Genomic DNA, 16,294 nt, shown 5'->3' with positions numbered 1-16,294 from the left:
AAAACGAAACGAAACATTAGTGTTAATTTGATCATCAATAGTTGTACATTGCTTTTATCGACAGCTGCTAGTTATGTTTTTTTTATTAGGTTTAGTTGTATTAGAGTACTGCATTTAAAATACGTACAAATTACAAGATTCACTTGATCAATCTGAGCCTGCTTGTTTGTCTGGGACATGCTCCGCCTCAGAATCTCAGAAGACGCATGACACCTTGGGGGAGTTTTGTCCATGTCATATGTATTTATGAGCAGTACTAAAGGTTTGTGGTCTGTCTGCACTCGAGCACAGTCTAAACCTTGTACATACCGTGCAAATCTTTCACAGGCCCACACTCACACACGCTAAGCACTCTTTCTCTATCTGTGAGTTGATTTTTTCAGATTCATTTAGTGTGCGTGAGCAGAACGCTAAGGGCTTGAGCTCACCTTGGTGCTCTTCTAATAAAGCAGCTCCAAAGCCGAAACTGCTGGTATCCGCACTAATGACGATTTTCCTTCTGGCCTCATAGTATGTCAGTGCTGGTGCAGAAACAAGTGAAGCTTTGACCTTTGCAAAAGCATTTTCTTGTTCCTGGCTCCAGATCCAAGCACTCTCTTTCTTAAGCCAGGTCAGTGAGTGGATGTAACATGTGGAAAGATCAGGCAAGAACCTGCCCAGATAGTTGACAAAACCCAGGGCTTTGACGTGGCTTTGCAAATTTAGATGGACTTTGCATCTCAGTGGCTTTATTTGAGTCAGGTTTCAGACCTTCTGAGCTTATTATGTGATCAAAGTATTGAAGCTCTGCCGGGTGGAAATGGCACTTGGCTTTGTTTAGCTTCAAGCCACTGTCTCTTACAATTTTAAAAACAGCATTGAGACGTCTGTCCTGCTGTTCTGTCGTTGCTCCATAAACTAAAGCGTTGTCCATCACTACAACGCCTCCTTCTTGGTCCATGAGCAGCGTGAGCAAATTACTGGGGCTAAAGTGATTAGGAAAGGAAGTCTGCAAAAGCAGAAACGACCTACAGTAGTCAACTTTTGGCTGTTTGGTTCCAAATGAATCTGCCAGAACCCACACGAAGCATCGAGGGTAGAGAAAACTAGTTTTGGGGCAATGTGTACCTCTCTCGCTTCACTGCCTTGTTGAGGCGTTTCGGGTCAACACAAACTCTTACTTGTTCTCTGTTTTTTCATCTCCACAGGATCCACTGAAGCACACCAACCTTTTTTTCAACACTTCTTCCACGTAAGCTGTGAGCCTTTTATGACTGTAACCCAGTACTTGTACTGCTATCGTGGCTAGGAATTTGCCCAGACACTGCACTTGACTGTGCCTGGACCGGAGAGATGGGCCTCGGCCCGACGTTAACTGGGCGTTGTGTCAATTTCAGAAATGCGGTGTGTGACATGACGGTGAGGTCTGCTCCTGTATCTATTTTGACTACTACTGTACTGCGCTTTACAGGTAGCTCCACAATCCACTCCTTTTCAAGATGAGGCTGTATTATCACATTTGGTGTGTTTTTATTCACCGATCCCAGGAAGAACAGGTCATTACAATCTGTCCTAATTTCCTGCATTATTTACACCTTTTTATTTTTACTTTACTTTACGCTTTTATCCAAAGTGACTTACAGGAGGAAGACACCAGCAATTCTCGTTTGATTTCTATAGATTTTCAGTTAACAAAACTAATAGCCCTGATAAGGCCTAACTTGTTAGAAAAAGAACATGCTCGGAAATTGTTAAGTGCTAGACTAAGAAAAAGAGGAAAAAAAATGTTTAATTTATTTTGTGAGTGTATATACTTTTTTTATACTGAAATACTTTTTGAATAAGTGGGTTTTCAACTGCTTCTTAAAGGTGGTGGTAGTCCCGGCTAGTCGAATGGAGCAGGGCAAGTTGTTCCACCAGCCAAGGAGAACAGAGTTGATTGGAATCGGAGAGCCCGTGAAGAGGGGGGCTGGACATTCATGCATTTTCCCATGTAGCCCATTACATCTGGAACATTAACCCATCACCCTGAGTGAGCAGTGGGCAGCCATGACAGGCGCCCGGGGAGCAGTGTGTGGGGACGGTGCCTTGCTCAGTGGCACCTTGGCGGATCAGGATTCGAACCGGCAACCTTCTGATTGTAGGGCCGCTTCCTTAACCTAGGCCACCACTACCCCAGAGAGCATTTGTATTGTGACTCGAGTCCAGTTTGTTGTTCAGATGAACCCCAAGGTACTTGCAGCTCTCCACAGCCTCAATGTCCATACCCTGGATGTTCAGTGGTTGCAGTGTAGGATGTTTGTGCCTGTGGAAGTCTACCACCAGCTCCTTGGTTTTTCCAGTGTTTATCTGGAGGTAGTTCTGCTGGCACCAGCCCACAAAGTCCAGCGTCAGTTCTATGTACTCCCTGTCATCCCCATCAGTGATGAGGTGGAGAAGTTGTGAAGTTGCATAAGAGTTTCTGATAATGCAGCAGGATAGTCAAACTGTGATATGCCATGCAAAACACAGAGAGTGTTTTAAAGATTTTATTACAATGTACATTAAATATTTAAACATAACTAGAAATCTACTCAAAAACCCCACAGTGGTTAAAAAAAATGTATCCTCTGCTGGCTGTAAGTGTAGACGAGGTCCTCTCCTGTTCACCTTCCTGAAAACTGCATGAAAATAGAGTTTCAATTTCTTCTGAACTCAGATTCAATTCAGTTCAGTTTATACTATTCAAATTTACTTTGTGCAATTCAGATTCGGTTTGTGCAATTTAGAATCACAAATCTCAGCCCATACAGGTGACAATGAAACTGTCACGATGGGAGGACAGGAGGGACAAGTTCCTTTATCTATGCAGAAGACAAACATAAAGAATTAAAACCACTCTCTATGTTGATATAATCAGCAGGAATATTAAACACATTTTTGTAATAATAATAATAACCACAAGTTGTTATTTTTATTATTTAACGATTGAGGAATAATTCTCCACCAGAGGTTACAGATCAGTTCTTTGTAATCATAGTGGAGCAAAAGTATCTACTTAGTTTTTCTCCACCAAGATGGAGACTTTGATCAACGGTCAAGAAACAGAAAAGAAGAAATTTGGGGAAACCAAAGAGCTGCTACACAGGAGGATGGCCCAGCACAGGAGGAGCAACACCTCAGGGCCAGAATCTGCTGTGTACCTTCACCTTAAGGACAAAGGATTCTCATTTTTGGACGAGAATGTTCAAATATTGGACAGAGAAGATAGGAGGTTTGAGAGAGGAGTGAGGGAAGCTTTGCATATGCAAATCAACAAACCCTCACTCAACAGAGGTGGAGGCTTCAGACACAATTTATCTCCAACCTATTTTGCTGCCCTTTCATCCATCCCCAGAAAAATTAGGCCCAATTCACATGTCCCACAGGTTGGCCACATTTAACGACCCATTTAATGGGGGTAGGAGGGGCTGCCAGGGCGGGGCTGTTACATCCACCCACCCCCCTGCCTTTGTTTCACTTAACGAGCCTATTCAAGGCAGGAATAAGGTGAAACCAATGTGGAGGATGAATTTGTGGGCACAAGCCAACTTCCCTCAGATTGACAAAGTTCTGTGGATGCAGAATGAAAACATATCCACCTTAAATAAAAAAAAGTCCAGTTGCCATGACCCAACTTTCCAACTACTGCTGAACACATGACTGTTGTAATGCCAAGAGGTGCCATTATCCAGTCTCATCGGGTGTAAATTATGTGTATCTAGCCAAACTGCATAAATGACCCAACTGTTCTCCAGTCCTGGTTGATCCACTGTTGTTGTGTGTGCATCATAGTTTGCTTATCTGCCTCCTTTATAGACCCCGCCAGGAGTGTTAATAATCACAATTCCTATTGTTGCTATTGTTATTATTATGAATTAAAATAAGAGTTATGGAAGATTAACTGCTTGTTAAAATATTGGAAAATTTACACTGTTGTGGCAGAAAGTGGACTGTACACGATAAGAGCAGAAAAAACAATAGACAATATGCTAAGGTGTTTGTGGTTTTTAAAAATAAATCAGTATATAAACCAAAAATATATATATATTTTTTGTGAAAATGTTATATTATATTTATATAAAATATTTTTATACACACACAGTGGGTATGAGAAGTATTCAGACCCTCTTAATTTTTCACTTGGTTTTATTGCAGCCATTTGCTAAAATCGTTAAATTTTTTTATTTAATTTTGGTCAATGGTTTGTGTTGCGTTATGTACATGCATGAGGGAAAAAATTAGCATAGCAAATTTTAGCACATTTCTGCAATATAACAAAGAGTGAACGCTTTAAAAGGGTCTGAATATTTTCCATACCCACTGTGTGTATGTGTATATATACATTACTCACAATAAGTAAGGGTGTTATGTCCCTGGGTGCCTTGCACCAGGGTGCAGTAAAGGGGGAATCTCGGTTTGCCATCCTGTGTGTGTTTTTCCCTTTCCTTTTTAGGTGTGTGTCTAATTGCTGGCTCCGCCCACGGTCTGATGGCTAATCTGCCACCGATAGCATAAGAAGAGGCCTGAAACAGGTTTTTGGAGTGGAGATAGTTTGGAGTTGATACTGTTTGTTCTTGTATCTAGTGTTGGCTCGCCCCTCTATGTGCACCCTCCTCTGCCTGTGGAGTAGCCTAGAGTGTTTAAGGGCTGACAGAGCCCATGAGATTCCAGCAAAGCAGAGAAGAGGAGGGAAATCTAATGAAACAAATCAATTAAATCCATTTTCCAAGATTATTTGGACACAGAATGTTTATCTGTGGCCTGTTGAGGATGCTTATTCTCAGTCAACAGGATATTTTATCCAGTTAGCGGGTAAGGATGCGGACCCGTAATCGAAAAGTTGCTGTGCTACACAATGACAATCAACTCCCTAGTTTCATAAATAGCAGGCAACCATTTAAATGTGTGCATGACTGTTTCAGAACATAAATGTGACATTGGGATGAGGACTAATGAGTAATTTGTCACAGAAATGAGATGAGAACTCACTACAGGGTATTTGCAGGTTTAAGGAAGCCAAATGTAAAACTTTAAATTCTATGGACACTTTCACCAAATTAAAGATCCTACATCAGGATTGTCAACTGCATTGGTCCAAGGGCCAGATTTTTAAATGGCCAGATGCTCTTCTAAAATACTAAAATTCTAAAGTTTTCTTGTTCAGTCATTAATTCTTTTTAAGAAGGATTTTAACAATTGTGTGAATAAAGAAATAAATATGTAAAAACAAAACTTTTTGAAACAACAACATTTTTGTGGTGATGTGGTTTAAGGACGATGACCAGCAAGGTACCACCTAAAACACCAGTCCCAGGGTGAGGCTGACGGCCGACCACTGTTCTGCACTGCTTTCACAATGGAAAATCACTTTCACTTACCACACATCAGAATAATAACAGAGTTCAGGTTAAAATAGAGATTTTATCTGCTCGTCCCCAGTAATATAAAACATTCTGAAAACAGAAAAGGTTCAATGCTCCTTTATATTCAAAGTTCAAGCGTGGAAAAAATATGCTCAGATATGCTCCAAAGAGTGAAAACATGACCACACCACAGGGGAATCATTCTGATTATGCCACTATATATACAGCAGGATCTCACAAAAGTGAGTACATCCCCCTTTTTTAAATCTTAACTTGGGACAACAATGAAGTTAGAGCCCTTTGAAAATAAGGCTGCATGATTTGGGTGAAAAAGTATTGCAATTACTGAGGTCAATTTTGCGATATGACACATGGCACTTGCTGAATTTGAATAAAAACACAAAATCTTTACATCACTGCAAATATTACTATCCCAATTATCCTTAAAATATTTACATTTACATTTACAGCATTTACCAGACGCCCTTATCCAGAGTGACTTACAGTAGTTACAGGGACAGTCCCCCTGGAGCAACTTAGGGTTAAGTGTCTTGCTCAGGGACACAATGGTAAGTGGGGTTTGAACCTGGGTTTTCCGGTTCATAGGCGAGTGTGTTACCCACTAGGCTACTACCACCCTACAGTAATGCATTTACAGTGCATTACTTTTTCCAAATTCATGTTACAGCCCTATTCCAATTTTTTTTTATTAAAAATAAAAATTGAGAAAGTACAAGAAAGTACATGTGCATAAGTATTCACAGCCTTTGCCATGAAGCACAAAACCAAGCCCAGGTGCATCATGTTTCCCCTGCTCATCCTTGCAGCTTAACTGGAGTCTATCTGTGTGAAAAAACATTTGATTGAATGTGATTAGAAAGGCACATACCTGTCTATATAAGGTCCCACAGTTCACGTCAGAGCACAAACCAAGCAAGAAGTCAAAGAATCTGTCTGTAGACCTCCAAGGCAGGATTGTCTCCAGGCACAAATTTGGGGAAGGTTACAGAAAAATTCCTGATTTGAAGGTCCCAATGAGCACAGTGGCTTCCACCATCCATATGTTTAAGAAGCCACCAGGATTCTTTCTAGAGCTGGCCGGCCACCTAACGTGAACGATCAAGGGGGAACATTCTTAGTCAGGAAAGTGACCATGAATCCAATGTTCACTTTATCAAAGCTCCAGAAGTCCTCTGTGGACAGAAAATAACCCTTTAGGAGGACAACCATCTCTGCGGCAATCCACCCATCCAGCCTGTATGGTAGAATGGCCAGACGGAAGCTACTCCTTACTAAAAGGCAGCCCGCCTAGAGAGTTGGCCAAAAGGGACCTGAAGGACTCTCAGACCATGAGAAGCAAAATTGAACTCTTTGGTATGAATGCCAGGAGCAAACCAGGCATCGCTCATCACCAGGGTAATACAGTCCCTACAGTGAAGCATGGGGATGGCAGCATCATGCTCGGGGGATATTTTTCAGCTGCAGGAACTGGAAGACTAGTCAGGATAGAGGAAAAGATGACTGAAGAAATGTACAGAAACATCCTGGATGAACATCTGCACCAGAGTGCTCTTGAACTCAGACTGAGGCAACAGTTCATCTTTCAGAAGGACACACAAAGAGGGGAATGAAAGGGGGAAACTGGCCATGGATAGGTGTGCTTGGTGAAATCATATTCAAAAATACTGTAATTGCTGCCTAAGGTGTATCGACAAAGTATTGAGCAAAGGCTCTGAACATTTCTGTGATTTCTTAATTTTTTTATTTTTAATAAATTTGCCAAAACCAAAGTATTGCCAAAGTATTTCACGTTGTTATTATGGGGTATAGAATTCTGAGGAAAAAAAAAATTTAACCAGGCTGTAAAATAACAAAATGTGGAAAATGTGATGCACTATGAATACTTTCCAGATGCACTATATGCAAGTTTGTATGTAAGTCCCTCCAGGAACTCAGCAAGTCAGTGAAAAATATTGGCATTTTGCACTTTAATCAAAGTAGAAAATTTGGAGGGTAAACGAGCAGCATTGTCTGCATGTTCATTAAAATGGAAATAAAACTGAGTTTGTTTGAGTTACAAAAAAATGTAGGAAGAGCTGCGCTTCATTGCAAATTCCTGGAGGGACAAATTAGTATCTGAGAATCTATAGTAGAATGTGTGCCATTCTGATATATTTATTTATACATTACACATTTACCTCCTACAGAACATAGTCACTCCTAAAATTCTGACTGATATCTATTTCACAGGCCCCTACCATCATTTGTACTTAACTCACTGGAATAGACTTAATCATCCAACTCTTTCTTCACAACAATTCTTGTTGGTTCCAGTATGTCACCACAATGTATAGGTGTGGTGATATCTAATTTTTTCAGTTTGACAACTGCTTTACACTTATAGAGCTTATCATCGGTATGTAGACGTTCATTACATTTGAGTGATGCTTGTGTAAATCTCTTCCCACATTGTACAAACTGATTGGGCTTTTCTACAGTATGTGTCCTCTTGTGTCTTTTAAGGGTTGATGAACATGAATATCTCTTCCCACATTGCACACACTGGTAGGGCTTTTCTCCTGTATGTATCTTCTGATGTCTTTTAAGGTCTGGTGCTCGCGTAAAACTCTTCCCACACTCTTCACACTGGTAAGGCTTCTCTTTCGAATAGTTTCTCTGTTGTGTTTCAAGGATCTTCACTTGTCTTAAACTGTTGTCATACTTGTCGAACTGGTGCAAAATATCTTCAGTTTCCTCTTTACACATTTGATCATCAAATTTCATTTCCTGATCTGTGAAAACAAGCAACCATAAGCCACCATAGACATGTTTGAGCATGATTAATCAAATGACATGACATTTTAAGCAAATGTGTCTTGGACACATTTAGTGAGAAATCATGTGGATATTGAAAAAGAAACATTCATTCACAGTGAGTGTGCTGTCCTTGCTGTGTGTCCTTAGTAAGCAGTGGGCAGCCATGAAAGCGTAACAGAATTTGGGCACAGTCCCTTGCAAAATGGGACGTAATTGGCACCTTTGGGATTTGAACCCCCAACTATAACTTTGCAATAAAGAATAAAATTAATATAGCCATATAAATTTAACCATAGACAGTATATATTACGGTGTATACTTTTATAAGTCAATTTAAATGCGACCTCCTCCTTGAACCATCACCTTATCGTGGTGGAGGAGTTTGACCCTAGGATCTACGTTGTCTGGTGTCCATGGTAGGGTCTCCTCTGACAAATTATTCTTACGTAAAGGGTGAGACAAAGAACAGTTCAGAAGATCTTTCATGGAAGAAACAACAGTCAGAGTACCCAACCCGGAGGGTTACCGGGGTCCCACCCTGGAGCCAGGCCTGGGGTTGTGGCCTGTGAGTGAGCATCTAGTGGCCGGGCTTTAACCCATTGGGCCCGGCTGGGCCCAGCCTGAACCGGATACATGGGCTCATCCAACTGTGGGCCCACCACCCGCAGGAGGAGCATGAAGGGTCCGTTGCAAAGGTCCAAGTGGCAGACCGAGGCGGGACCTTTGGCGGTCCGATTCCCTGAACAAGGAAACTGGCCATTGGGACATGGAACGTCACCTCTCTGGCAGGGAAGGAGCTGGAGCTTGTGGGAGAGGTTGAGCGGTACCGAGGGTGAGGGAGCTGAGCCAGAAAGTCGATCGATCTACGTCCCAATCCTCGCCTATGATCATGAGCTTTGAGTAATTACCGAAAGAACGAGATCACGGATACAAGCGGTAGAAATTACGCCTCATAGACAGCGCGGAGCAAAAAAAAAACAAAAAAAAAACAAGCGGAGGTAGAGGCACGGCCATGGCACGGCACCACCACGGCAATGATCCTGCACCTGAAACGCAAACATGTTGGAGTGTTTGAGGAGGAAGAAGGGAGATCAGCAGCAGGGTAAGTCGCTACAGAATCCTACTTTTGTTCTGTTTTGAAGTGAGGAACGTAATTTCCCTGGTGCTGGTGTTTAACTCGTTAATAACAGTAGTAAAGCAGGGCTGCTATAGTTACTTTGCATTAAAAGACTAAAGACATGTTTTTATTCACTAGCCTTTTTTGGACCATTCATTTTTCAATCTGTTGTCATGTATAGCTACACTGCAAAAAAAGCTTTTCTTACCTAGTAATTTGGTCTCGTTTCCAGTCCAAATATCTAAAAAATCTTAAATCAAGATTACTAGACAAGAAAAATGGCATGAGAAAATTAAGTGATGCTTAAAACTTCTGTTTGAGATTATATCTCATTAAGATTAGTTTTCTTACCCCATTGGCAGATAACAAACAATCACTTAATTTTGAGATGTTTTTTCAGAAAACAAGACATCATTTCTTATGCTGTTTCATGTGTCTAGTAAATGTATCTTGATTTAAGATTTTTTAGAGATTTGGACTGAAATCAGGACAAAACTACTAAGTTAGAAAATCATTTTTTGCAGTGTGTGTGTGTGTGTGTGTGTGTGTGTGTCAGTGTGAGAGTTTGTGAGTGTGTGCATCTGCAGTGTAGTGTAGAGAACAAGTTCTGACATTCAAACAAATCCTGTTAAATTTTCTGATTTGTATTGTTCTTTATTTTTTTATAAATTATTTATCGTTTTTAATCGTTATTTATCGTTTATAAATTATTTAGCTTAGGTGGCACTTTATATAAAAAAAAGTATTTATTTGGCAGATGCAAAGCATACATGTATATGTTTTTTGTGTTAGTCCATTTTTATTTGATTTTATTATTATTATAACAGCTCAAGGAGCAACATGTTTGTGCACTTTCTAAAGATTTTGGTTCTGTTTTTGAATAAAGGGTTGGAAATGAATGCCTAAAATAAATGCCCTCTGAACACCATCTGCATTTCTGCAGTGTTTTGAAGCCACCTTCGATTGGCGTTTCACTGGTGTTTGCTTGATGCTGTTTAACGTCTGTTAGAAATAGACTGAAATAAAACATGGCATGCAGTGTTTATTTCACACCATCTAAACACACAGCTAACTAAACGCTGATGCTGAACACCCATGTGGATGCATTGATTTGCTTATATCAAAATAAATTGGAACTTGAACTTGATTCAATAAGCAGAGAAATGGTCAGATCAGTCTGCACTCACCTAATGCCATGAACACCAGAAAAACACCTTTCCTGAATAATATTTCTGAAAGTATAAAATGCTCCATCACACTATTACAGTCTGGGAAATGTGTATTTGCGCGTATGTAATAGACATTTACAGAAATTCACCCAATATCTGAAATACTTTAATTTTATTCTACTCACCTGAGTGAATCACATCATCCAAGTCCTGCTTCTCATCTTTCACTGTTACTTCCACTGTTTCAACCCAATTCACAGGTGTGATGATATCTGATTTCTTCAATTTCTTCTCTGTACGCTTGTCAGCCTTTTCTTCAGTATGTGAATGTTGATGATGTTTGAGTTGACCTGATGTTCTAAAGTCTTTAGAGCAAAGAGTGCACTGGTAGATATTTGCAGGATGTGTCCTCTTGTGTCTTTTAAGGTTTGATGCTCGTGCAAAGCTCTTCCCACATTCTACACACTGGTAGGGCTTCTCTCCAGTATGTGTCCTCTTGTGTGTGATAAGGTGTGATGCTCGTGTAAAACTCCTCCCACATTGTACACACTGGTAGGGCTTCTCTCCAGTATGTGTCCTATTGTGCATTTTAAGCAATGATGCTTCTGCAAAACCCTTCCCACATTGTACACACTGGTAGGGCTTCTCTCCAGTATGTATACTCTTGTGTCTTTTAAGCAGTGATGCATATGAAAAACTCTTCCCACATAGTACACACTGGTAGGGCTTCTCTCCAGTATGTATCCTCTTGTGTCTTTTAAAGTATGATGCATATAAAAAACTCATCCCACATTGTACACACTGGTAGGGCTTTTCTCCAGTATGTGTCCTCTTGTGTATTTTAAGGGTTCCTGGTCGTGTAAAACTCTTCCCACATTGTACACACTGGTAGGGCTTTTCTCCAGTATGCGTCCTCTTGTGAGATTTAAAGTTTGATACTCGTGTAAAACTCTTCCCACACGTTTCACACTTGTAAGGCTTTTCTTTAGAATGGTTTCTCTGTCCTGTTTCAAGGATCTTCACTTGTCTTAAACTGTTGTCATACTTGTTGAACTGGTGTAACTTTTCTTCAGTTTCCTCTTTACAACTCTGTTCAGCGAATTTAATTTCCTGATCTGTGAAAACAAACAACCATAAACCACCATAGACATGTTTGAGCCTGATTAATCAAAAAACATGACATTTTAAGCAGGACAAATTTCGGGAGGAATGAAGTGGATATTGGAAGTGAAATATTCATTCACAGTGAGTGTGCTGTCTTTGCTGTTAATCACAATGACAAAAACAGTCTCCCAACAAAATGTGTCTAATGCCCTTACTAAGCAGTGGGCAGTGTTAATTATTTGTTAGTGATTTCAGTAATTTATTAATAATTGTGCTTAATTTTAATAATATACTGATTTAGGTAATGTTCGAATAAAGAGGGCGACCCCAGAATTATTCACGACTACTAACAAAAGATCTTAATATAGAGCTGGCAGGATCTTTAGGTGGAGTGACCTTATATTTTGATTGATTGATGAAACCCTTTATTGGTGTTGCAACAAACTATGTCAAAAGTACAAGTACTACTGAAACAAGGCCATCGACACAACCATACATATACACAATACAGTGCATTGGGGGGCAATGGCAATCTGTCAACAAGAAATCCAATATTTCTAATGAAAGGACAAGGCTGGAGAACAACAACGTATATTGGCAGTTTAACAATGAAATAAGAAGTTAGTCTAATGTGTTACAGCGTAACTTACAGATGTGATGTTGGTAGAAAACAGCGCCCTAGCCATTCTCTGCATCTCCGTGTGAATGAAAACTTTCCAGATAACAGCTCTGTGCGGACGTGTTTTAGAAAATGAAAAGCCTTTTTAAAGTGAAGTGAACGGAAAGTGAAAGGGTCATTGTGATACACAGCAGCACAGCACACAGTGCACACAGTGAAATTCGTCCTCTGCATTTAACCCATCACCCTGAGTGAGCAGTGAGCAGCAATGACAGGTGCCCAGGGAGCAGTGTGTGGGGATGGTGCTTTGCTCAGTGGCACCTCAGCGGATCAGGATTCAGATTACAGAGCTGCTTCCTACCACTAGGCCACCACTGCCCCTCACTAGGCCACCACTGCAGTTTCCGTGTGGACGGGGCCTTAGTGACACTCCTCTGCCAGCTGGTCAGCACAGTCTCTGCTTCTCAAAACATTACAACGTCTTATTTTTGTTTGATATCAGGATTAGTTTTGTTTAAAATTTAAGATTACGGGGCTTCTTCCTTAACCACTAGGCCACCACTGCCCAAAAAAGCTTACTTGAAGTTTTTTGGAAAATGTATTAAAAATAAAAACACAGAGAAATCACATGCACAACACATAAGCATTGACAGGTTGATAGCTTGGCACACCTATCCTTGGCCAGTTTGGCCAATTCCTGTTAGCTCCATAAGGTTGGATTGGAAAAGTCAGCGTACAGCCATTTTAAGATCTCTCCAGAGATCACTTGGATTCAAGTCTTGGCTCTGGCTGAGCCACACAAGGACATTCAGAGTTTTCCTGAAGCCACTCCTTTTATATCTTGGCTGTGTGCTTAGGGTCGTTGTCCATCTGAAAAATTAACCATTGCCGGAGTTTGAGTTCAAGAGCGCTCTGGTTCAGGTTTTCATCCAGGATGACACTGCACATAGGTGCAGTAATCTTTCCCTCTACCCTGACTAGTCTCCCAGTTCATGCAGCTGAAAAACATCCCCACAGCATGATTCTGCCACCACCATGACTTACTGAAGGGATGATATTGTAGGAAAGATTTTTTTTCTCCTTCAAGTGTTGTTGCATTGTGTGTTGACCGTGAAATCACAGGACGTGTATTCCACGCTGACCATAGCCCAGAGTCTACATTATGGAGTAGTGAAAACTGCTATTTTAAATGCCTATGAACTCGTACCGGAAGCGTATCGGCAGCGTTTCTGGGGTCTTTGAAAATATGAAGAGGTCACATTGTTGGGCGAGTCTGGAAAAGAACGTGTGGCAATTAAATAATTGCGTGACACGGGCACCGCATAATCTTTTATTTTGGATTCCTGCTTACACTTTTCGGACGACACTTATTGTGGCTATGATGTGCTAGTGCAGGGACTCGATATGACGCTTATGACTGTTCCCTTGCACAGTGTCCATATTGAAAGTGAATTATTTCCAGGTTGGGCTAACGTCGCTATTCGTCCTCATTTACCCATGAATGGGATTCACTTTATTCTTGTTAATGATTTGGCCGGCGGACAAATCTTTCCCTCTCCAGAGGTGATTAGAAATGCTCTGGTTAGCTCAGTACTTAGAACACCTCTCAGAACACGTTACATTTCCTGCTTGTGCGGTTATGAAAGCTCAGCCACGAAAATTTCATGATTTCTGTCTGACTCTTTCTTGTCTCCAGATCACAGGTCTGAAAGCTCTACGTCCCTAACGGCGGTGTCAAACACTGAAGATCCGTCTCTGGGGGATGGGGGCGAAGGTACTGACTGTAAGTTAACACTCTCAGTTGACAAAGCAAAGGTTGTACGTGAGCAGAACCAAGATCCGTCATTAGCGAAGTGCCGTTCAGCTGCCGTGACGAAGGACGACACTTCAGTCTGTAGAGTATTATTGGGATGACACGGTGCTCATGCGTAAATGGACTTCACAACAGAGTGCGGTTCATCAGCTGGGAGCATGTGTTGACTTTGGGTCATTTAGGCTTTAAGAAAACATATGATTGCATATTACGTTATATCTTCTGTCCGGGCCTCAAATCGGACGTGGTCGAACATTGTCGTGCATGCCATGCTTGCCAGTTGGCAGGGAAGCCAAATCAGGTCATTCCACCAGCTCCACTTCAGCCTATCCCAGTGATTGGAGAACCATTTGAGTGTGACATACGTATTAGACTGTGTAGGTCTTTTGCCAAAGACAAAGGCTGGAAATCCGTTTTTATTGACAATCATGTGTGCTGCTACTTGTTGGTGGTAGTAGCCTAGTGGGTAACACACTCGCCTATGAACCAGAAGACCCGGGTTCGAATCCCACTTACTACCATTGTGTCCCTGAGCAAGACACCTAACCCTGAGTTGCTCCAGGGAGACTGTCCCTGTAAATACTGATTGTAAGTCGCTCTGGATAAGGGCGTCTGATAAATGCTGTAAATGTAAATGTAAATGTTGTTGCCCTGAGGTTATTCCTCTCCGTTCATTGAAAACGAAAACGATCATTAAAGCACTGATTCGGTTCTTTTCTACTTTTGGCTTACCTAAGGTGGTACAAACAGACCAAGGTTCTAATTTTGTCACGATTGTTTGAGCTCCTCTCAGAGCTCTCCATTGCCTATCATTCAGAGAGTCAAGGAGCTCTGGAGCGCTTTCAAGTCCATGTTTTGTGTGTAATGTGTAGAAACAAAGAAAGAGTGGGATGAAACTCTTCTCCATGCATATTGGTTCCTAAACCGGACGGTACATTCAGGTTCTGTACTGATTATCGGAAGGTGAATGCCTGATTCCTTTCCGCTGCCTTGGATGGATTGTGTGGACAAGGTTGGCTGCGCTCACTTTGTCAGTAAGCTTGACCTCTTGAAGGGCTACTGGCAGGTGCCGCTGACACCCAGAGCTGCAGAGATTTTGGCCTTTGTAACCTCACACAATTTTTTGCAATATACTGTACTGTGATGCCTTTTGGTCTGAGAAACGTGCCTGCTACTTTTTAACGTTTAATGAATAAAGTTTTAGCCAATGTGTCAAACTGTGAAGCTTATCTCAATGATGTTATTGTGTATTCCAGAACTTGGCCTTAACATGTAGAGACGCTGCGTACCGTATTTACACGATTAGAGTCTGCGCAAAATGTGAAAATCTGCTGGGTCGGGGCAAGTACGTCCACTTGAAGCCAAGATTTTAGCTAACTCCGAATTTCGTACTGTCACGATCCGGTCCGAAATTGGGTTACTCCGGTCCGGGATCCGGACCAGAGTTTCATTGTTGTCATGTTCTGTCACGTCCATGCAGGCATGACGAGGCAGGTGAACGGAGAGCAGGACGAAGAGTGACGAGGAATGAAGGACGCTATCACCTGACATCACGAAACAGGGGTTTAATGGTGAATCACAGGACAGGGGAGACATCCGAGACGTTGACACTGGTGAACACGGAACATAACATTAAAGACCTGACGGCGAACAGAAACGAACAGGGCAGCTTTATACATTTGACACAGGTGAAAACGATTAGGGAACATTACACAGGACAACAGTGAAACTCCGGTCCGGTAACCCCTTTTCGGACCAGATCATGACACCTATGTCTACCACTTGAAGGGAGTTGCGTAGATTTTGGGGGATGGTTATTATCAAGGGTTTGGTCACAACTTTGCAGATGTTACATTGTCGCTTACTAACTTACTTAAGAAAGAAAGTGAGTATATAATGGTCTGAGGACTGTCAACAGGCTTTCCAACATTCAAAGGCATTGTTATGTAGCGAACCACTAATATTCCTGGAGGAGGATGAAGCGAGAGGAGAGTTTTGGAGTTTGGGATTGTAGTAGAGTTGCTGATACACTGTGTATACACTGTAAAACAGACCTGGCTTAACTTAATAGTACTTCGTCAGTGCTACAGCATCTTAACCGAAAGCCTCCTCACGTAAATCGCACTTCTCAAGGCGGATTCAAAGCTTCTACAAGGTATTGTATTTTTATGATTGCTAACTAACATTAGCGGTTCTTAGAACATACATTATTTGTAATTATTTGTGTTATGAGTCAATAGTGACGAGGCATGACAAGTAGCAAGAGAGCAAATACACCAAGATCTCACTCAT

At 41.4% G+C, this 16,294-nt stretch overlaps 1 protein-coding gene across 1 annotated transcript in view; it reads right to left on the bottom strand.

Annotated features, from left to right (window-relative positions):
- The window catches only part of LOC114783393 (zinc finger protein 208-like), a gene marked incomplete at its 5' end in the record, with an annotated part of 43,786 nt that overhangs the window by 17,300 nt on the left and 10,192 nt on the right, over positions 1-16,294 (bottom strand). The window contains 2 exons of the mRNA XM_028968866.1: positions 7,752-8,155; positions 10,652-11,581. Of these exons, the coding sequence (XP_028824699.1) occupies positions 7,752-8,155; positions 10,652-11,581 (1,334 nt within the window). The remainder of the gene's footprint in view (positions 1-7,751; positions 8,156-10,651; positions 11,582-16,294) is intronic.

Source organism: Denticeps clupeoides, unplaced genomic scaffold (assembly GCF_900700375.1).
Source record: "Denticeps clupeoides unplaced genomic scaffold, fDenClu1.1, whole genome shotgun sequence".
Lineage (NCBI taxonomy): Eukaryota > Metazoa > Chordata > Actinopteri > Clupeiformes > Denticipitidae > Denticeps > Denticeps clupeoides.
The sequence above is the reverse complement of the archived record's forward strand: the minus strand, read 5'-3'. Positions and strand labels throughout refer to the sequence as shown.